This window comes from Phyllostomus discolor, chromosome 1 (genome assembly GCF_004126475.2).
Source record: "Phyllostomus discolor isolate MPI-MPIP mPhyDis1 chromosome 1, mPhyDis1.pri.v3, whole genome shotgun sequence".
NCBI classification, from domain to species: Eukaryota; Metazoa; Chordata; class Mammalia; order Chiroptera; family Phyllostomidae; genus Phyllostomus; species Phyllostomus discolor.
Window position 1 is genome coordinate 2077070 of NC_040903.2, and position 21655 is coordinate 2098724.

Below are 21655 nucleotides of genomic sequence, written 5' to 3' on the forward strand. Positions count from 1 at the left end.
TCAGGACACATACAGGAGTCAACCAATGAATGCATGCATAAGGGGAACAACAAATCGATGTTTCTTTCTCTCTTTCTCTCTCTCACATCGATACATAAAAAAAGTTTTAAAAAGAATCAAGGACGTAATTTTAAAAAAAAGACAATAGAAAAACGACAGAAAAATAGGTGAAACCAAGAGCTGGTTCTTTGACAAGATCAACAGCTCGGACGACTCTGTAGCTGGACCAACTGCAGGGAGAAAAAGAGGGGTGCGAGCTGCGGAGGTCGGGCTTTAACTGTCACCGGGGTCGCGACCCCACAGAGAGGGTGATGACGGACTGCTGTGCCCTGCACACGCGGGCTCGTCACACGACCAGAGAGAGGGGACAGAGGCCTGAGAGGATGCCAATGACTGAAGCAGCCAAAACCGTGGCTCGGAGCAGCACCGGGTGACCCTGGGTGTCACCCGGCCCTCATCTCCTTGCTATTCAATACGGGGGTGGGGAATGACACGGTCCCCCAGGTCCCCCAGCTTCTCATTCCCAACTCTGATCCCCGAGTGCCCCGAGGGGCCCATGGGGCCACTGGCGAGCGCCACCCGGACCCACTTGAGGCCACAGGTCCCCAGTCCCCCGGCTCAGCTTATGGTTCTTCCTGGAGGTTCAGGGGGGGCCCTGCCAGCCTCAGCGAGTGCTCCCCAGTGCTCCCCAGTGCTCGCAGGGAGAGTGCCGAACCACAACCTGGGCTCTCCTACCCCTGCCCTGCCCCCAGTGCAGGTTCCCACCGCCTCAGTGCCTGGCCCAGCTCACGTGCCCCAGGGCCTTTGCACAAGCCGTACCTTCTGCCAGCCCCAAGTTAAACCCTCCTTAACCTTCAGGCTCCAGACTAAACAGGCTTCCCTGACCCACAGGTCAGGGCCAGGGGCTGCCCATCCCCATACCGAGGACTCGCTTTGTGGTTTTGTGACCGGGGCCTCTTCCCGAGAGCCGCCCCAGGGCCTGTTGGCAGGGGGGCCCTGCCCAGAGCCTGGCGCACTCACTCACCGGGGGCTGTCCATCAAGCTCCCAGGCCCTGCGGCTACCACACCCTGGGGCTGTTGGGTGCATGGGGCTGGTGGAGGCCCAGAGGGTGCCCCTGCTAAACCGCCCATGGGTTCAGGGCCCACTCCAGTCTCTGGTCAGCCAGGCCCCACCTGGCCCAGGCTACCCCCAGCGTGACCCTCCCCCATCTGCCCCTGACCGTGGGAATTCCCCAGGCCGTGGGGCTTCCGGAGCTCAGGGCAGGAAGCACCAGGCAGACCGAGCGCAGCGGGTGGCCCCGCGGTGGTGACCAGCCCAGTGTGGGAACACCCTCCAGCAGCTGCAGCAGCGGCAGCAGCTTCCTCCCTTCAGCGTTCTCGGGGGCGGGAAACCACTGCCCGGAGTGGGGGGGTCGCAGCCCCCGGTGCGCCGCTCTGAGCGGACGTGAGAAGCACCCTTGCCCCCTTCCGGGAAGCCAGCGCGGGGCTGGGCAGCACTTACTCTCCACGTGGTCCGTCTCCGCGGCGACCAGAAAGGCCCACTCGTAGTAGCACTTGCCCTGCTGGGTGAGGGCCCGGCGGGTGTGCAGCTGCCCCAGCTGCAGGAGCACCTGGGTGAAGTCCCGGCCACACTCCCGGCCGGGCAGCTGCGAGAAGAGCCGCACGGCCTCCCGGAGGTAGTGCTGGGCCAGCCCGCCGGCCCCGGCCCGCAGGCACAGGGCCCCGAAGTTGGCCAGGACCACCGCCTGGTTCCGCAGCTGGCCCCGGCCCTTGGCGACCCGCAGGGCGCGGTGGTAGCTCTCGGCCGCCTGCCGGGTCCTGCCCATCCTCTTCAGGGCGATGGCCGCCATGTTGGCGATCGCGCCCTCCTGGTCCGGGCTGGCCACCGCCGCGTCCAGGACGGACTCCAGGATGTGCAGGGCCACTGGGCTCTGCCCGTGGAGCACGTGCAGCCGGGCGAGGGCCACCAGGCGGTCCACGAGCGGGCCGCCGCCCCCCTCCTCGGCGTCGGCCTCCACGGCCTGCAGCATGGCGGAGATGGCCCTGCCGTGCTGCCCGTGGTGGCTGTGCAGCTGGGCCAGGCTGGCACAGAGGGCGCCTCGGCGTGCCGGCCCCCCACACGAGGCCGGGGCGGCCAGCGCCCGCCTGAGGTAGTGAGCGGTCTGGGCGGGGAGGCGGGGCAGCCGGGGGCTGTTCCGCAGGACCAGGTCCACGCTCCTGAGCGCGCCGGCCAGCGAGCCCGGCGTCCGCAGCGAGGCCGCCCGGACGCAGCTCAGGGCCAGGTGGGGCAGGCACTTGCGGCTATAGATGTCTGCCAGCAGCAGGTAGCAGTCGGCCGGCCACCGGGCCTCGGGGGCCCCCAGCGTCCCGTGCAGGAGCAGCAGCCTCTCCAGGAAGGGCAGGGCCGCCTCGGGCTGCTTGAGGTGCACGTGGTGCTTGGCCAGCAGGAAGCAGGCCCGGGCCTCGGCCTGCGGGCTCCGGCCGCCGATGGCCCCGCGCAGGGCGTGCCCCAGGAGCTCCGCCTCCGCCCCGGTGCTGCAGACGCGTCCCGCCGTGCCCATGAGCAGGGCGGCGGCTCTGGGCACCACCTGCCCGCACTTCTCCCTGTTCTTCTGCTTCAGGTGGACGGTGGCCAGGTTGGCATACAGGGCCACCACCAGGAAGAGGTCGCCGAAGCGGCCCCCCAGGGCCCCCAGGGCTTCCTCGAAGTACACGCGGGCCTGGGACAGCTTGAGCCTCCGCATGCAGAGCCGCCCCAGCAGGAAGCAGAGTCTGGCCAGGGCCACGGGGAAGTCCGCCCTCTTGGCCGCCCCCCGGGCCTGCGCCAGGCGCCCGGCCAGCTCCTCCTCGTCGCCGAAGCCGCAGAACATGGTGCTCAGCGCCGGCAGGGAGAGGTCGTACAGGCCCCGGAAGCAGGCCCGGTACCCGGGAGCGTCCAGAAACCACAGCAGCGGGCCCAGGGCCTCCGGGTCGGCCCAGTCGTCCGCAGCGGCCAGGCAGAAGGAGGGCTCCTCGGCGTCCAGTGAGCTCACGCCACTGGACGCTGTGGGGAGACCCCAAGACACGGGCTCCTCGGGGCAGCTGGGGCAGGACTTTCGTCGTTCTAGAACATTCTTCACCTTCTGCAGGGTCTCACGTGGGTCCGGGTGCAGGCCAGACAGAGGCACGTCTGCAAGTCAACAAAACCCCCAGACGGGTTAGAGTCTTACCTGAGTCCAGGACGGGGAAGGGACGTCCCTCCCCGGGCACGTCGTCCCTGGGGCAGCACTTTGCAGATACCGCCTTCCCAGAGAATGCCCAGTGCACAGTGGGAGCCCAGCACATAGTGGGAGCTCAGCACACAGTGGGAGCTCAGGGCACAGTGGGAACTCAGGGCACAGTGAGTTCAGGGCACAGTGAGTCCAGCGCACAGTGGGAGCTCAGGGCACAGTGGGAGTCCAGGTACATAGTGGAGCTCAGGGCACAGTGGGAGCCCAGCACACAATGGGAGTCTAGGCACACAGTGGGAGCCTCAGGCACAGTGGGAGCCCAGCTTATAGTGGGAGCTCAGGCACAGTGGGAGCCCAGGGCTACAGTGGGAGCTCAGCACACAGTGGGAGCCCAGGGCACAGTGGGAGCCCAGCACACAGTGGGAGCCCAGCACACAGTGGGAGCTTAATCATATGGCTACAGGATCAACACAGGTCAGTTTGGCCAAGTATCCAAGTGGTCTCTTACTCTTCCTGTGTGAAAGCAGTTTCAGGAGACTGGTGACTTAGCTCCATGACCACTCAGAGACCCCTTCTCCCTTCGAAAAGATTCCAAGCCACTTAACAGGACATCCATCAGTACTGCAACTGCCCACGTGTGGCTGTGCCAGCACCCTGGGCCTCCAATCAGGTGCAGGCATCCCAGTGACGCCATCTCTCAGAGCCAATCAGAGGCAGGGATGGACCAGCCTGAACTCAAAAGCCACTCCACAGACTTGACAAACACAGCCAGGGCAGAGGAAAGTCCCTTTCTAGCGGGGACCGTTTCCAACAGGGAAGACTGGGAACGGCTCCTACACCCCCCAGCTCGGCTGGTTGGAGACTCGGAGGTCCACAGTCATGAAAGGGTTAAAAAAAAAAAAGGGCAAGAGCTGGAGAACTGGGGACGCCTGGCTCCCCACACCGCCGGCCTCGCTGTTGGCTTTGGAAGAGGCAGACCCCGAGCCCTGCCCGGCACCGGGGAGCAAACACGCCCCATTTCCTGCTGGGAAAACACGGGCTTCCAGGGGAATTTGTTCGGAGGAAGGAGCCGGCAAAGGCCCTTCTGTTTCAAATGCACATAAAAAACTGTTCGAAAATAACCGTGCCCTTATTAGTCCGTGAAGGCCAGGAATAAAAAACCAAACAGTGGCAAGTCTGACTCGACTGCGCACTGGGCTTGCCGAGGACACACCCTTGTCTGGTGAGGCAAACGGGCTCCCGGGCACGCGTGCCCAGGGAGGTGGCAGCCGTGAAGCCCTCTGCTTGAGGCGGGGGGCGGGGTGGAGATGGAGGCTGGGCGGGAGAAGGAGGGGTTCCCCCCGGACCGGCCCCTCAGGGGAAGGAGCAGACCCTCCAGGGGCCTCTCCAGTGGAGGGCTCCGGACTCAGAGCCCGCTCGCCCTTCGACGCAGAGAACGTGGGGATCTTCAGCTGCTCCGGATGGTGCGGAGACACCCAGGGCCAGGCCCGGGCCCAGACAACGAGGGGACGCCCAGCTTACCTGGGACAGGGCCGGGGGACCAGGCATGTTGGATGGGGCCCGCTGCCGTGGCAGAGGGAGCTTTACCTTCCCCTGGTGCGGCCTGCAGGCCGGGGCTCCTCACCCGCGCCAGCACCGCCTGTGGACCAGGGAGGTCTGTGGCCGACACCCATGGGCGGCCAGCTCTGGGCCTCTGCCTGGCGCTGTCCCCCGAGGCCCGTCCCCGAGGTTTGAGGAGCCCCGTGCCGTGCGGGGAGGACCCACCTTGTTGTTCTGGCTGCTCGGCCTCGGCCTCGGCCTCCCCTAGCGTGTCTGGAGGGGGAGAGAAGAGACGTGTCAGCCACCAGCCAGTGCCCTCTGGGTCCGGGGCCGTGTCTGGCAGAGCAGGTGACCCCAGGATGCTGACACCCCCAAGTCCAGCGCCCGTGACAGGCAGTGGGCTCTGGGGCCACCACTGAGGGGCCAAGAAGCCACGCCTGCCAGGGCCTGCCCACCCGCACCCACACCCATACCCGCCCCCCCCCCCACCTAGCCCCGGCCCCCCACGAGAGGCTGTGGTGGCCGCTGCTGCACCCTCTGGGGACTGGCTGCCCTGGACACCATGGGCTCTCCCAGGAGCAGGATGCTCTGACCCTCATCCCAGGGCAGCGCCCCCAAGCCTCCGTGTCCATCCCCTAAAGTGGGCTGCACCAGCACTCGCTGGGCTGCCGCGGGAGTCCACGAGAAAGGAGCTGTGGAAAGACGTGTGATGTGCAAACTAGGTCAGCCGTGGGGACCCAGCTCCCGGGGGGCTGGGCAGCGTCGGGCAGAGGGGGGCTGGACCCCTGAGTGCGGGTCCCAGCGGGGCTTCCTAGGGAAGAGAAGGCAGGCCACAGGCCACGGCCCAGCCTTGCTACCCTGAGGTCAAGTGTTAGTGCGCCTGTTTAGAGAGAGAGACAGAACTGTGCGATGCGGGAGTGCACCCTGCTCCTGGTGGACGAGGTCAGCAAGCAGGCGGAGGAGGTGTGCGCATATAGGCGTGTAGGTGCGTGTGTCTGTGTGTATACATGTGTACGTGGTGTGGGCACCCACGTGGGTTTACCTCCCTCCCGTGGGACGAGGCAGGGAGCTGTCAGTTCCCGTCCCCATGACCAGAGCAGTGACAAGCAAGGGTGCGCTGGCACCATCCCCTCTGTCCTGTCCCTTCTCATGGTTGGTGGCACCCTTCCTTCCTGAGTGCTTCGCCCTGCGGCCCTCGGAGACCCCAGGAGCGGGGAGACGAGACACCGGGGCCGCCGGACCCCGCGGCCAGGCCACGGCGCGTGCGCACCCTCCCCTCCGCGCATGCGCGCACGCACCCAGGCTGTACGCGCAGCTGTCGTCCGCGCCGGACAGCCTGCTCAGCAGCCGCCGGGCGTCCTCCTCCGAGAAGCGGCCCGCCTCGCCGAAGAAGGCCCGTTCCTCCTCGCTGAGGAAGACCGCGCTGTCCAGCCTGGGGAGGGAGAAGCGCTCCGTCTGAGAACCGAGTTCCTGCAGCGATGGTCGCCCGGGAGGACCCGTCCCCGCTCCCGCCTTGACGCATGTCCCTGCACGCCCGCTCCGTGTCCGGCGCGAGGACGCCGGGGTGACCAAGGAAACCAGAACAGACGCCGCCTTCCAGGGCGCCCCGTCAGGCCCGAAGCAGGAGCCACAGCGGCCGCGGGAAGGGGCTCCTGGGCAGCCGGCAAAGCCCCACCCCAGATGCCCCCGGGGGGCGGGGGGGAGGCCGGCCAGGACGGCACGGGCACACGGGCCCTGCGCACAGTACGCTCCTCACACACGCCCCGCCGTGCGCCCCACAGCACCCGGCACAAACACTCGTGGGCTCCGCGGGGTGGGGGGAGGAAGGACGGGGGACGGAGGGAGGGAGAGAGGGAGGGAAGGAGGAGGCCATTACTACTCATAGGACCGCAGTGTCCGCCGAATGTGGAACATTGCAGCGCGCTCCGAAACTTGGGGGGAGCTATTTTGAGACGGTAGACAGAGTAGGTTGTGGGACATTCGACAAAATAAATGTCAAAAAAATGTCAGTGTCACAAAGGACAGGAGCGACAGAGGAACTGCTTCGGATGGAGGGGGCAAGGCTAAGGAGGCAGGGCAGCTGGGGGCGGGGCCTCTGGAGCTCCCTCCGCTCCGGGGGGGTGCCTGCGGGGAAAACCGGCCAAGCCGGCTAGGCTGGCGGGCGGCAGCCACAGCACGCGTGGGGGTAATCCCCTCCTATACCCGCTGCACTGCGGCTGCGAGAGAGCCGGTGGCCTGGTTTGGGGAAACGCTGCACTGTCTGGGGTAAAGGGCGTCGTGTTTGCAACTCACTCTCAAAGGGCTCAGAAAACTCAGGCAGGGAGGAGAAAGAAGAGACAGCGAGTGTCCTAACGTGGGCGCCCAGGCAGCAGGGGGTGAAGGGTGCACCAGCTCTGCGTGCTCTTACTGTGACTTCTGCCCGAGGTTGAGACGGTGTTGGGGGGGAAGGAGCCGCCAGGGGGCTCCCTGAACGGAGGGCAAAGCCTGGGCCGGAACTGAGAGGTTTCAGGGACCATGCGTGGTGCCAGCGAGGGAGGGTGGTAGGGTCTCCTGCTGCAGACAGGACCCGTGGCCCGGGGCCCCTCGCCCTTCTGGGGTAAGGGACGGGACAGACTGCTCAGCCCCCAGCCAGGGCCTCCAGCTCAGACCTTTGCTAAGTTTGGGACCTGTTTAAGCCACGTGGCCTCCCTGGAGACAGTGGGGACCGTCTACACAGGGTCCCCAAACACCATCCCAGAGAACGCCGGCTGCAGGGTTGTGGTCGAATTAGTGTGCAAACACACCTCCACAGGAAAAGGACGGTTTCCGACACCCTGGTGCCCATCTTGAGCTGGGAACCCTGCTGACAGCCCATGGGCACATGGAGGGCATGGTCCCGCTCCTGTGAGCGAGGCAAGGTCTGTGATACATGCCCCAGTCGGGGAGGAGAGGGGAGGGGTGGGGACATGCTTTAGGAAATGCTGGTCACCGAGATGAGATTGTGGTGGGTAACTCAGGGGCCCTGAGTCCAGGGACTGGTGTCCTTAGAAGAGACAGAGGGGGAGGGGACAGAGGCAGAGACGGGGGAGATGCAGCCACAGAGAGCCCCTGGAGGCACGAGCCTGGGGGCGAGGGGCATGGTCCTGCCCACCCCTTGATTTTGAATGGACGTCTGGCCTCAGCACTGAGAGAGAAGGCGAGTCTGTGGTGTGTCCCCCAAGCGCAGGGGCGCTGTGCTGTGACAGCCCAGAGTCTGGTGTGCGAGGGACAGCTGTGGAGTCCAGAGAAGGACCCCGGGCAACCCTGGGAGCAAGGAGGCAGGGGCCCAGGGAGGAAGGTGCCACTCCAGCCCCAGGGCTGCGGCTGGGAGGGGATGCGGGAGGCGCCGCCCAGGACCAAGTCCAGGTTTGTCACCTGGGAAGCAGGCAGACAGTGGCAGGTTCCCACGGGGCGGGGCAGGCTCAGGAAGGGGCGGGGCCTCAGCCACTCACTCAGACACGTGGCCCTGCACACTGACGAGACGCGTCCGCACAAACCCGACCTGGCCCGAGGACACGTGCCGGCCCAGGAGCCAGGGCAGGCCGGGCAGCTGGGCGCCCAGGATCTCGATGAGGTCGCCGCTGCGGAAGGTCATCTCCTCGGGCCCCGAGCCCTGGCAGTCGGCCACCGCGGAGGCCAGGCCCACGGCTGCGGGGGGAGGGCATGCAGTCAGTGCTGGGTGCTGGGAGGGCGGACGGCGGCCCTCAGCAGGGGCATGCAGCACCCATCCGGCGTTGTGGCAAAGCTTGGCCACCGCACACGGGGAGGGGGGCTGGGCATCCACGGGGTCCCCACACTGAGCGTGAGGAACTGAGGGCCGGAGACTCTCATTCACTGGGGCCGGGGCCCCTCCCTCCGTCCCACCCCGCCCAGGGCGCAAGCAGCTATAAACACGGGTCCCTTCCACTCCTGCTCCCATCAGGCCCCACGCCCGCGTAACAGGGACGCAGGCCACCCAAGCACCAGCCAGCCCGGGGCAGACCAAGAAGCGCTGGACCGGGAGCCCAGGGTCCCAGCCCCGCTGGCTTCTCGAAAGAAGACCCAGTCTCAGCACCCTCGTTCGTGCTCCTGCGGCACCCAGCGCAGCCCACCTCGGTCCAGCCCCCTGACCCAGGGACCCCCGGCACGTCGAACGTGGGCCGTGGAAGCCACACTTAGAAGCAGAGTGACCAGGCCTGGCCTGGCCTCTTGGTGACAGTGGTGTGGGTCAGCGACAGCCCACTGGCCTCTCTGCGCCTTGGGTGTTGCCTTGGGAACTGGACAGGGTTCTGGCTACTCTTCTGGCTTGGGGGGCATCAGGTGAGCACGGAAGCTTCCAGAATACTGGTGCCTGCCCCTCTCCCCCCTCCCCCTTTTCCCAGTGGAAAAGCCAGTGGAAACATTTACCCATCTGCTGGCTGTCCGGTGTCAGGGGTCCGCCCACGGAGTCCTCGAAGGGGTCCCAGGGGACCCGGAGAGCCCACCTGGAGAGGGGAGAGGGGACAGGGAGGGCCTGGCTGCAGGGCTTGAGGGGCGGGGCAGACTGAGGCTGTGCGGAGACTGGGTGAGTCAGCAGCCCCCAGCAACTCCTGCAGGTCCTACACCTGTCCCCACCACGCACACTCACACCTGCCCAGGTGTATGTCCTCGGCCCTGACCTCAGGGCCCTGCCAGCTCCCCAGCCCAGCCTCCTTCTCTTCCCCAGGTCCAGGTCCCTGGGGGGCGGCCCTTGACACCCACAGCCTGTTATTTCTGGGACACTGAACATCAGGAGGTCAACTTTCTGTCTTTGCTTTGGCTGCCAGGAAGCTCCAAGCCCAGGTCATGCCGCCGGTCAGCATGGGAGCAGGAGCTTCCAGGAGACCAGTCCTGGCCTCCCCCCGGCTCCCTCCACCCTGGGTGACAGACGTTTTAGACCTGCTGTGGCCACACGTGTGTGCAGCTCCCTCAACGCTTTCCAGAACCGGCCACACTCTGACTCGGGAGCCCCGTCAGCACATCCGGGGCCTCTCGGCCCAGCACAGGCCGGTCGGGGACTGTCAGTGCCCTGTCTCCTGCGGTGCGGGTGACTGGGAGGCAGCCGGAGGGGGCACGGGGGTCTGCCCTGCCCCCACCCCCACCCCGTCAGCCCAGAGGCGCCTCCCGGAGGCCGCACGGTAGGAAGCAGAGAAGCCAAGGTCGGTACCTACTGATGAAACGGAATCAAAGGTTCCCCTGCAGACGCGGCCGCCACCTCGGTGGGTGTGCTGGGGACCGAAGAGCCGGCTGCCGGGGCTGCCTCTCCCGGGGGAGCCCCCGAAGCCTGCCGGAGGGGCTGGGGGCCCCTCCCTGCACCCTGGGGCACAGCTGTGGCTCTCACGTAGAGGTCAGGACACCGGACGAAGAAAGGCCCTTCGGAGCAGCAGAGGGTGGTCACTCGGGGCGGCTGGCCACAGAGGCCGCTGCAGATCTGCAGGGGACCCACCCGTCTGCCCTTCGGGACGCCCTTCAGGATGCCCGTGTAGAGGCGGCACCCGCAGGGTACCCCCACCCCAGTGTCTGCACCCACAGACGCCAGCCGCCCAGACCCTGAGGCCCCAGGGGCCCCACTGGGAGACTGGACCTGGGCTGGGTCCCGGCTCTGTTTGGACCTTCCCTGGGAGCCTGGCTCGGCCGAAAACTCTCACGGCCTCAGTCTCCCCTTCTGTGCTGTGAGGGGTCAAGGGCCCTCCTTGCCTGGGTTACCCCGGGCGAGTTTGACCACAGCCGGCCACCTCTCTTCCTCTGTGGCCAGGGCGGGACGCAGTGGGACGGGGAGGACACGGGTGGGGGTAGCGCTCGCCAAACCGGCCGTTCCTCTGGGAGCCGACCTCTCGGTCTTACAGCTCAGTCCTGCAGGCTGGGCGCGTCCCTGTCGGGGTTGCCTGCCCACGCCCCTCCCGTCTCCACGTGCACGCCAGCACCTCCGGGGCCCTCCTGCCACCCGGGACCCCGCGGGGCCCAGCACAGCACGGAGCTGGCCGCCCACGCAGAGCTCACCTTCCTGGACGAGGAGGCTCTCGTGCGTCAGCTTCAAGGCCTCCTCGTCCACGTGGACCCGGATGGCCGTCTCCTCGTCCTCAGCAGGCGACAGCAGCCAGAAGGCCTGGTCCACCAGCAGGTTCTCCAGGCAGTGGTGAGTGAAGCCTGAGGGCGGGCAGGCCCCGGTCACCTCGGATCCGGAGGGGGCGGGGACGCCCACCTGGCTGGGCCCAGCGACACTCCCTGCCCTGCCTTCGGGCCTCCCAGGGCCGTCCCCACCCCAGGCCGGCCACCTGTCTGAGCTGCACGGGGACCAGCGGTGGCTGCGGACCCCTTATTTGAGCCCTTTGTGCCTTGGGAAGGTTGCTTCCTCCAGGACCCTCAGTGTCTTCGTCTGTGAGAGGGGCCAGGGCCACCCACAAGGTCAAGTGCATGGGGTGGGAGGGGCGCCCCCCCAGGCACGCAAGGGTTGTCCCCCTGATGGTTACTCCAAACGTCCTCTGCTCTCAGACTGGGGGGAGGCCCAGCGTGTTTCTCCCGCAGCCCCCGCCGGTGCCGCCCCCCGGAACGAAGGGTGTTCTAGCAAGCGGGCACTGCGGTCGGGGTGAAGTTAGCGGTTTCCCGGCCTGCGCTAGGGCAGTCAGGCGGGTCGGCAGAGCCGGGCGGCGCCGCGTGGGAAGGCATTCGGACACTTGGCTGGAGCCGTTCCGGCATGCAGCACAGGCGGCCAGGCTGGGGAGCGTCACCGCCCACCGCGCCCCTACGTGATGACGACAGGGGCGCACACTGACCCCGCCGCTCCCCCGAGAGTCCGCCCTGCACTCGGCTACCCTAAAGCCCCGGCGTGCAGCATCAACACTTGGCGCGTGACCGGTGTCTAGTGAGGGGCGTCCTTGCCACCAGTCGGGAGGGCGCGGCTTTACCGAGAGCGTGGTAGGTGGAGAACTTCCAGATTTCTTCGAAGGTCTTAAAGGTCACCACGATGCGGTCCTGGTCGCTGTGGATGGACAGCAGCCGGGCGGAGAGCTCCTTGCAGGGGCAGAAGCAGGAATCAAACGCAGTCCTGGCAGCGGCAGGGCCTCTGCAGCCCAGGCCACGCCCCTCCGGCTCTCAAGCCACGCCCTCACCAGCCCCGCCCCGCCCCGGCTCCCCTGTGCCCTGCAGTGCGTCCCACCCTCCAGGGCTCTGGGATGGCCGTGTGAAGGCCACCCCCACCCCTTCCCCGACTGCACCGCTGCTCTGCCTGCCTCCACCCCTCCCACCGGCCACGCCGCGCTGTGCCCGCTCAGGCCAGCCCTCAGCCTGCCTGTTTCCCGGGCCCTCTGCAACGGCTCAGCGGCCCGCCAGCCCGGATCCACCATGCAGGACCGCAGTGCTCTCGCCTGGGGTCATCTGCGGGTGGGGGGCCCACTGCTGAGCACCGCGCTCGGGGGTGCTGTGTGTGGATCCTCCCCCCGGCTCCCTCGGTAATAATTCTAAGCCCCCCATAAGCAGCTCAGGAAGCTGGCTTTGCAGAGGCTGAGGGGCAGGGGCCAAGGTCAGACTGCAAGGTCAGATGGTGGCTGTGAGTCTCGCCCCAGGGCCCCCGCCAAGGAAGGGCGCGTCTCCAGGCCCAGCCCCCTCCTCCTGCCGGCCACACTGTCCGCCCTTTGGAGGCCAACAGGGGTGGGCTTCGTCAGAATCAAAGACCAGCTCACACCAGGCCGCTTACTCCCCCTAGAGAGCCTTCTGCGGTTCCGGCTGGTGGAGGGCAGAGGTGGAAAGGGATGGGGGCATGGGGCACACGGGGGACACGGGGCACACGGTGGCCCCGACGAGCCTGGGTCTGCAAGGTGACAGGCGATCCCAGGAGCCAGACGCCCAGGAGAGCAGATGGGGACAGGTCCCCGCCCGTGGCCTTGGCCCTTGAAGGCCTGGGCGTCCCCAGCCGGCCCTCCTCCCATCCCGTCTGTTCGGCCCAGTCCCTCCCTGTCCTGTGGTCACGCAAGGACCCCAGCCCTGTGCTCGCCCAGGTGCGTGCCCAGGCGCGTCCCCCCGCCCGTGTCCCCAGGCCCCGGAGGAGCCAGGCTCACCCCCAGCGTGCGGGCCACCTCCCAGCTGTCGTTCTCCAGCAGGCGGAGCCGGGCCCGCAGGGCCTGCTGCAGGCCGGGGTCCGGCAGCCCGCTCTTCCTCCGCACGGCCAGCAGCTGCAAGGTCAGGTCTGGAGGGGGCAGGCCAGGGTCAGGCGGCCTGCCTCCCTCCCGAGCCCCCAGCGCACCGCTGGGGGGCCCAGGTTCAATCAACGCCGGTGTCCGGCACTGCCCGTGCCAGCCCTGCTCAGGTCAGGGGTCTGTGCCCCCGAGCCCCAGCTCCCGTTGGGATGAATGAGGTGCGTGCCACCTACATCCCAGAGCGACGGGAGGAAGGGGACTCCGGGTCCAGTTCCAGGACAGGACGGCCCCCAGTGAGCTTTCTGCGAGTGTCCTCAGTCACTGAGACCCAGCCCCTGATGGGGGCACCCCCCTACAGTGTTTGCCCCACAGACAGACCCCCTTCCCTTCCCCAGCCCAGCTCAGGCCACCCCCTCCCCCCTCCGTCACAGGCCCCAGGGGTCCACAGTGAACCCCACGGGCTGTCCCGGCAATGCCAGCCCTGGCTGGCGGCCCTGCCCCCTCAGCTCAGCTGCCACCCACGCGCCCACCCGGTCCTGCCAGGAGGCCTCTGCCACACTGAGTCCCCGGAGCAGGAGCTACTCTGGGGGTAGAGAGAGGGAAAGAGAGAGAGAGGACGGGGAGAGAGAGATTCCTACACCCTTCGAACAAGCCTTGCGCCTGCCTTAGAACTTTCTGGCAAAGGGCTGTGGAGCAAACACCCCTCCCCCCCTCCCCCGTGGGGCAGGCCAGTGGCCGTGATTCTGGGGAGAATCTGGGGTCGGGCCCTCCCCCTGGCAGGAAGCTGGCCCGGCATTTCACAACCGGCGCTAAGGTGGGGCCCCTCCGACTCCTGCAGGAGGGCGGGGCTGTGTTCTCAAACCCCAAATACTCCGCCTTGCTGCTCAGCCCGCGGTGGCCCACACGGGTGGCCACAGAGGACACTGGCTGCTGGAAAGGCAAGTGGGGGATGGGCAAAGGTGAGATGCCGACCACACCGGGGTTTCCGTGTCCCACAGAGCTGGGGGTCAGGGGCGGGTTCCCAGGGGCGGGGGCAGGTTCTCACTGCACTCTGACCCCCTCTGCCCGCCTACAGCCCAGGGCCGCCCACTGTCCACGCCCTGCGGAAATCCGCCCCCACACCTCCCAGAGGGCCCGTCCCCTCTGTCTGGGGCTCTTTCGTCCAGTCTCTACCACGTCCCCCCCTGCCCCCCCCGTCACCCTCCCCAGTGTGTCCCTTCCCTGGCCTGTGGCTTTCAGGGCCGAGCCCCTTTCCAAGCAGAGGAAACAGAGTCTGGGGAAGCCCCTCAAGCACGCAGGTGACCCCAGGCTTCCGCCCCCCGGAATGCAGAGGCCTGGGCCCCGCTGCAGCAACAGAACCGGGCAGGCCCAGGACCTGGGGCTCCACGTTCCCCAAGCCCCTCCCCCGCCCCCACGGAGGGCAGGGGCCCAAGGGTCCCCCGTTCACGTCCCCATCCGATTCGAGCCTGCCAGGTGGCGCGGCGCCAGAGGAGGCCTACCTGTGGGGTACGAGCCCATCTGGCCGGGAGGGGTCCGGGAGGCAGACCGTGCAGGAGAGACACAGGGGGGAGGGGCGGCATCTGGAACTACAGGGCAGGTGTGTGTGACTCAGGTGACAACCGGCCTCTGTCACCTACCCAGGCCCAAGTCCCCCGGCTATTTCTGGAACAAGAGGTGTGTCCCTGGAGTCCCTTCCTCCAGGGTCACAGGAGCCAGCAGGGGTCACAGGAGCCAGCAGGGGTCACAGAAGCCGGCAGGGGTCACAGGAGCCAGCAGGGGTCACAGGAGCCAGCAGGGGTCACAGAAGCCGGCAAGGACGGGGGGTTGTGAGAAACGCCCGCCAGCCTGGTGGCCTCGGAACATGGCGCAGGGAGGCACTTCGCTGTGCGGAAAGGGTCTGGGGCTGACGTCGGGCGTGGGCAGTGCTGCCTCCTCCTTCGGGCTCCTCGCCCACCTCAGCCTCTGGCAGCGCCCACACCCCCGGGCCCCGAGGGGCCCACCCCCCACGGTGGGTTCCCCCGGGCTCCAATCCCCAGAGAACGGCCCCATTGTGAGACCCTGAACGTCATCCCGTCCGCAGCCTCTTTTGCCGCAGGAGGTAACGTGTGCGGGGTCTGGGATGCGGGTGTGGGCTCCTCCGGGGTCAGTGTTCTGCTGGCCGCATGCAGAGGTGACAACCCAGAAGGGACTCGGGTCCGGGGCGGACAGAGCTGCGTCCTGATCTGGCTGCCCCAGGCCGTTGCTGGGGGCGACACAGGCCTTGTGAGGCCAGGGGGCATGGCTTACTGCCCGGCGAGGGCTAGCGAGATAGCCCCAAGTTCAAGGCCAGAGGAGGGGCTCACACCAGGGCAGAGCAGGGGCGGGCTCTTGAACCTGAGTGGCAGGCAGCTCAGGCCTCTGTCTCGGAGCCCCTGCCGCAGCCCCCACCCTGAGGCCGCTCCCCACGTGCACCTGGGCCAGGGGCCCAGTCTCCACCCTGCTCTGAGTGCCCGTCTGTAAAACGGGGTGAGCAGCTGGGGCCTGGGGTCAAGGCGGATCCGACTGGGCAAAGCCTATGATTCTCACAGACTGCGTGACCTCCAGGGCCGCCGGGCCCCACCACCCTGGCCGTTTCGCTCACGGCCACAGGCTGGGTGCTGCCGGGCGGCCTTTTGAGCACCTCGGTGCACCAGTCCAGAGCCGTGTGCTGCAGAGCCCTCACCTGGGGGGCCCCCCACCCCCCCACTCCGTGCCCCCAGCCCCTGCCCAAGAGCCACGCACGCACAGGGACCCCTTGAAGCCCGTCGGAGCAGGGACAGCAGGTGGCCTCCAGTCTGGGGGTGAAGCGCCATCCCCCAGTTCAGCAACTCCCGGGGCTGGGGTGGCCAGCTGGCCAGGCCTGTGGGCCCCGAGCGCAGGGCGCGCTCACAGCCTGGTGGGGATGTGTGACAAGGGCGAAGCTGGGGTAATCTGGGCGACTAAATACACAAGGACGGCAGGTGACACGGGCCAGAGAACCAAGTCCGGAGCGACAAGCCCACGGTCGAATGCACGGATGGCGGGGAGAGGGGGACCGAGATCCCCAGAGCAGAAAGCCAGGTGACGAAGCAGAGAAATATGGTGGGAGTGAGTGGCCACCCCCACAGTTAGGATTTCCGTGGAGAGCCAGGCGCGGGCGACAGGACACGGCCGCGTGACTTCCAAGAGGAACGGGGCGCAGGCACCGTCTCTGAGTGTCTCCCCATAGGCCGCGCAGCAGCGACACAGGAAGAATCACGACCTCACAGTGGGCGGGAACGTCGCAGGTCCCCCAACCAGGCGGTCAGAGTGCGCATCCCCAGCACGCAGGCACATCGCCACCGCGGCCGCCTGCCGCGCTGCGCTGCGCTGAGGGACACGGCCCTTGGGGGGCGGTCCTGCCCCCGACGCCCGCTGCCACAGCGGACAGTTGCTGGCGGAGCCCACACGGAGGGAGGGCCCTTCTGCAGAGCGACCGGCCTGTGTCCTTCTAGATGTCGCCCAGAGCCGCGGCACCGCACGCTCGGCACCGCCAGGGTTCCCTCCGCCGCGGAGGACGCTCCTGGGGCAGGGGGCGGGGCCATCCCTGGAGCCCCCTGCACCACGCTGCTGTGCGAGCGTGTTGTCCCGGTTTTAGGACGGAGGGACCGACACCCCTAGCGCCGGGGGCGGGTGACGTCCGGAACTAAGCAGGTGGCGGGAGCGCAGTTTGAACAGCGCGCTCAGCACGGCCGGCCGGGCAGCTGCTCGGCATCTCCGAGCCCCTCCCCCTTTCTCCACCGCAGTGCGCTGGCTGCTGACACGCCCCCGGGAAAGTCACCGCTGGCCGCAGGGGACTCGCTGGGCAGTCGGTCTCTTCCCGCAGACGCCCGATAGGGCAGGCAGCGCTCTGGCCCCCGGCTGGGAGGACCAGGGGCGCCCCTCGCTCCCCACACTCACCGTCTCCGCCCCCGGCCGGGGCCTCCTCGGGTCCCGCCTGTTCCCAGCTGGCCGACGAGCCCGCAGCCTCTCTCCGGACCTCGTGGCCACCGCCACCGCCCCAGGACCCCGCTGCAGTCATCCTCCCCGTCGGGGCCAGCTCCTCCGCGGCCACGTCCGCTGGGCCCTCCGTGACGGACCACGTCCTCAGTGCCCAGGGCGCGGCATGCCGGGCTGCCTTCTGTGGGGAGAGGAGAAGGGGGTGGTGGGCGGACGGCGACGACCTCCCTGGGAAGACGGGCCACCGCGACCGCGGGGACCCTGCCTCCGGAGCTGGGGTCACATGGAGAGGAGCCCCCGGCCCCACCCCTTTGTGCCAGGAGGGCCCCACCCAGCCTTCATGGGTCTGCTCGCCGGTCACCCCCCTCTGACCAGCACTGGTCCCCCTGGAACAGGCTGTCAGAGCCACGTGCCAACGTTTGCGTGGTGGGCCAACGCCCACCTGGCCAGCTGGGGGCGCGGTTGTCGGGGTAGGCAGGGGTCACTGGAGACTCCGTGGAGACAGCTCACAGCCCACCACACCCTCGACACCCAGACATGACTGTGAACACCCAGACATTGTGTGAGCAAGGTGCCGCGTGGGGACAGGAGCCGTGACGTCCCCGTCTCACACCGTGGCACCGTGCTCCGGGGATGAGGCCCCTGCATGCCCGGCCAGCGGGGCTGAAACATTACGGGGACCCCCGAGATGCTCATCCCCGGGAGGTGACTACATTGTCCCCTGTCCCACCGGCCTCAAGGAGCTGGGATGCCCGGGGTCCTGGGGCTGCCGGAACAACCTCTCCGAGGCTGTGTCCCTTCCACCGGGAGGGGCCTGGACCCAGGCAGGGTCTCCCAGCGCGTCCTGTTTGTCAGGAAACGGGCCAGGCGCCAGGCCGGGGGCGGAAGGAAGCAGGTGACAGAGGGCAGGGAAGTGGAAGTGGCCGAGGCAGAAGCAACGCTTCTCGGCACCCGGGGGTGCCCTCAGCCCCTTCGGAGCCAGTGGTCCAGCCTCGTCCTCCCGGGCCAGAGGCGAGAGGCCCCCTGCAGCGGGCAGACCTGCTCCTGGGTCCAGGACCTCGGGGCCTTGTCACAGCTGGGGGACCCAGGAGCACGCAGAGCCCCCTCTCAGGCGGGGGGCGATGCAGGCACAGGGTGACAGGGACGGCGGCAGACCCCCGGCTTCGGCCCCCGACGTGGGCTCCGGCACGTCCCCCATCGCACACCCCGCCGGCGTTGCCGGGACCGAGAGCACGTGCCTTTGACCCCCTGCGGCCCACGAGGGGTCCCGTCAGAGCCCTCAGGTCCCTGGCCGGCTCGGCCCCTGTTTGTGGGGTCTCCAGGCCTGAGGCCTGTCCCCACCTGGGTCCTCGCCCTCCTCCCTCTCTGCCTCCTCGTCCTTCAGGAGCCGGGACGGACGTCCCCCCCACCCCACCCCCCGTGGCGGAGCAGGTCTCCCACCGCTGGGCACCTGGCACCGTCGCGCCCGCCCCGGGCACGCACCTGCCGTCCTCCCGGCCCCCCGGGGAGCAGGGCCAGTCCCCTCGCGTGTGTGTCGGGGGGGCCACCCACCGGCTCCCCGAGAGCCCCGCCAGGCAGGCGGGGCGGCCGGGGACAACTGTAAGTGTGGCACTCCCGGTGACCGTCCAGCGAGGAGGAAGTGGGTGCCATCTCCGTGGAAGCGTTCCCTCCCCGCCCCCTTGCTGGTTCCTAAAATGGCCTCGCGGGGCCGGCAGGGTGCTGGCTCCGACGGCAGAGGGGCCGTCCCCAGCTCCCAGGGGCGGCTGGCTGGGTCACCCTGGGGCACCCCGCGGAGACTCTCCTTCCTCCGGCCTCGGTCCTCCCGGCTCCTCGCATCAGTCGACAACGAGGACGTCGCCCGGCAAGGAGGTTGGTGGGCGGAATGAAGGTGCCCCCTGGGTTGCAGCTGGCGCTCAATAAGCGGGGACCCCAGGGAAGGGGAGGCCGTGGCACCAGTGCAGGCTGCAGCGGGTCTGGGGGCCTGGCCGGAGCACCCACGGGGCTCGTGCTGGATGCAACGTTGAGGGCCCATGCAGACCTCACCCATGCTCCCCCCAGAAGCCCCACTCAGGGGTTGTCTGGTCACCCTCTGTGCCGGGGTGAACACACACTGTCCCCCCGGGACCTCAGAAGGTGCCCTCCTTTGGAAACGGGGTCTTGGCGGACGAAGTTAGGATGAGGCCACCCTGGAGGGGCCTGGGCCCCGAACCCCGTGCCCGGTGTCCTCAGAACAAGAGGAGGGGCAGGCGCCGGGGGAGGCCCCGGGACAGCAGCGGAGGGCAGACGGGACTGACGAGGCCCCGAGCCCAGGGCTGCCTGGGGCCTCCCGGGGCTGGAGGAGGCCGGACGGCGCCTCCCGGGGCCTGTGGAGGGAGGGAGGGAGGCGGCTGCTGACACTTGGCTGTCAGTCAGGCTGCTGGCCACCGGCCCGTGGCAGGGACGTCAGCCCGGCGTGCGGGCCCGGTCTCGGCCGGTCCAGGCGGCTCCGGGACGCTGCACCCGGACTCTGCCTGCCACCGAGAGGGTCCGCCTCACCCGCATCGGGGCGTCCTCGTGAGCAGAACGGAAGGACTTTAGTCTCACCCACGGCCGGCCCCACCCCCGACACGGGCTTGGTGGTGGTCAGCCAGAGGCTCGGCTGGACTTGGAAGGCGAGGTCTGGGTCCAGGCGGGTCCGCGTCCAGCCCTCGAGCCCCGGACCTGACCCGGCTGCACTGCCTCAACCCCCACCCCGCCCCCCAACCATGGGCTCGGCCGCAGCTCCTGGGACAGGACTCTGGGGGGCCGCCCCACGCCGGGCCGGCAGTGAGCACCCCGACATTGCTCTGCCGGTCGTCCCGTCTAGGAACCCCTCAGACTGCACCGTGTCGGGGGTCCCCGCAGACAGGGCGGGGGTCTGGGGCTCCCGGAGGGGCCCTGCAAGCCGGGGCTCAGCGGCATCGACGGGTCACAGGCCCGGGGTGGGACCTGGGGGCGGGAGGCCTGCGTCTGTGTCCTTCCTGCTTGGCACCCCTCCCTGGCCCCGAGGTGGTGGCCTCAGAGTGGCCGGGCCACACCTATGGTGTCACCCTGGGCAGGGCCCCTCGGGTGCCAACCCGGTGAGAGGTCCCACTTGAGCCACCGCAGGGACGGACCCTCTTGTGGCCAGCTGGGGACGCACTGGCCGAGCCCTGGGGGGGCAGGGTCAGCAGAGGTCAAGGGGGCACCGTGCTCTGTCAGGTGTGACATCGTCCCCGGCCCCCTCACTGCCCAGTGGCACGGGCAGTGCTCCGGGGGCCTGTCTGCCCGGGCCCACACCCCTGGGCTCCCCAGACTTCGGGACTCCCCGGAAGGGAAGGACACGAGACTCTTCTTGGATCCAGCTGTGGCCAGGCCCTGCTCTGCGGGCCGTGCCTTTTGGGCCGGTCCTCACCGCCGTCACCCCCTCCCCACCAGCATGGCCCCGGTGACCCGCCTGTCCCGGCACCCCGGTACCTGTGCCCGCTCCTCAGAGGCGGCTCCCAGGACAGCAGACGCCAGGTCGCTGCTCCCGGCTCCTCCCCAGCTAGCCCCGAAAGGCCGTCTCTGCCAGCCGGGGCAGGCAGGGCCGCCCTCAGCCAGACGGACGGCTCCGCAGCGGCCACCGCCCCCTGCTTCCTGCCCCACTTCCTCCCTGCGCCCGGGGCCGGTGGCGAGAGGCAGGCCCAGCGAAGACAGCCGGTTGATCATTAGCCGCTTCCTGGGCCAGCTCCAGGCCCTCCCGCCGGCCCGCTGCCCGGCCCCCAGGTGCGGGAAGGAGGCCAGAGCACGCCCAGGCTCCCGCCTCGCCCCCGGGATTGGGGAAGTCAGGCGGCTGCCAGGCCTCCCTGCCAGCCTCGGCCCTGCCCTGTTCCTCTTCCACGGACAGCACACTCGCAGGCCCGGAGACGCACGGGCCCCGGGGTGCACTCTCTCCCGGGGGTGCGCATGCACTCACCCCCACAGGGGCAGGTGCGGCTCCCTCCCGCCGTCCCCTTTGAGGAGGTTATGGGGTCAGCCCGACAGGGGTGAGCCCCCCGCGCTCCTTCCCTCCCCTCCGGCTGGCCTCAGCCCCCGCCACCCCCGGGTGTGAGAACAGGGCCACCAGCCCTGCTCCCCGGGAGCTCGCGCTGGGTCCGCTGCTGGCTCGGAGCAGAGGCAGGAACTGAGCTGGGGTGGGCCCGCGGCCCTGTGCCCCTGCTTTCCGTCCCGTCTGCTCTCTGGGCCCTGCCCGGCCCTCGAGATCAAGAATGGCTGGGGGTGGGGGTGGGGGTGAGCCCGGCTGGGTGGCACGGTTGGCTGCAGCGTCGTCCCCACACACGAAGGTCGTGGGACGCCTCCCCAGTCAGGGCACGTACAGGAAGGGACCCGTGAATGCACACATGCATGGCATAACCAACCGATGTTTCTCTCCCCCCCTTCCTTTCTCTCTAAAAATCAATCGATGAAAAGAAAAGAAAAGAAAAGAAAAGGAGGGGGACCTGGGCCTTCACACACGGCCTGGTGCTGCCGGGGGGCGCCTCTAGGTGAAGAGGTCAGGCGCCCGTTTTCCGGACGGGAAAACTGAGGCTCAGCGAGGTCGTGGGGCACGCTCAGGGCCAGTGACAGCTGGGAGAGGAGCAGGAGCCCCGTCCGAGGGGCGCCGAAGCCCAAAGGCCAGCGCTTCCAGCCGCGGCCCCGCCGTCACGGGGAGGGGCTGCCGTGGGCAGGTCCCAGGGCACCCCGGCCTCCCCCCAGCCATGCCAGCTGGACACGCCTCCAGACGTCTGTCCATGGTGGGGCGTGGCG

At 68.5% G+C, this 21655-nt stretch overlaps 1 protein-coding gene across 2 annotated transcripts in view; it reads right to left on the minus strand.

Moving 5' to 3' along the window:
- SH3TC1 (SH3 domain and tetratricopeptide repeats 1) overlaps positions 1–21655 on the minus strand; it is a 37530-nt gene that overhangs the window by 7568 nt on the left and 8307 nt on the right. Inside the window, exons 1-12 of one of the 2 annotated variants that reach the window (XM_036018389.1) lie at positions 20345–20840; positions 16832–17051; positions 14395–14475; positions 12818–12945; positions 11669–11774; positions 10764–10910; positions 9935–10136; positions 9153–9229; positions 8219–8414; positions 6047–6180; positions 4974–5021; positions 1502–3169 (exon numbers count right to left, since the gene is read on the minus strand). In XM_036018389.1, the coding sequence (XP_035874282.1) occupies positions 1502–3169; positions 4974–5021; positions 6047–6180; positions 8219–8414; positions 9153–9229; positions 9935–10136; positions 10764–10910; positions 11669–11774; positions 12818–12945; positions 14395–14475; positions 16832–17051; positions 20345–20578 (3241 nt within the window). In that variant the 5' untranslated portion in view covers positions 20579–20840. Of the gene's footprint in view, positions 1–1501; positions 3170–4973; positions 5022–6046; positions 6181–8218; positions 8415–9152; positions 9230–9934; positions 10137–10763; positions 10911–11668; positions 11775–12817; positions 12946–14394; positions 14476–16831; positions 17052–20344; positions 20841–21655 lie in introns of those variants that run through there. The other variant, XM_028503761.2, reaches the window with a different exon arrangement.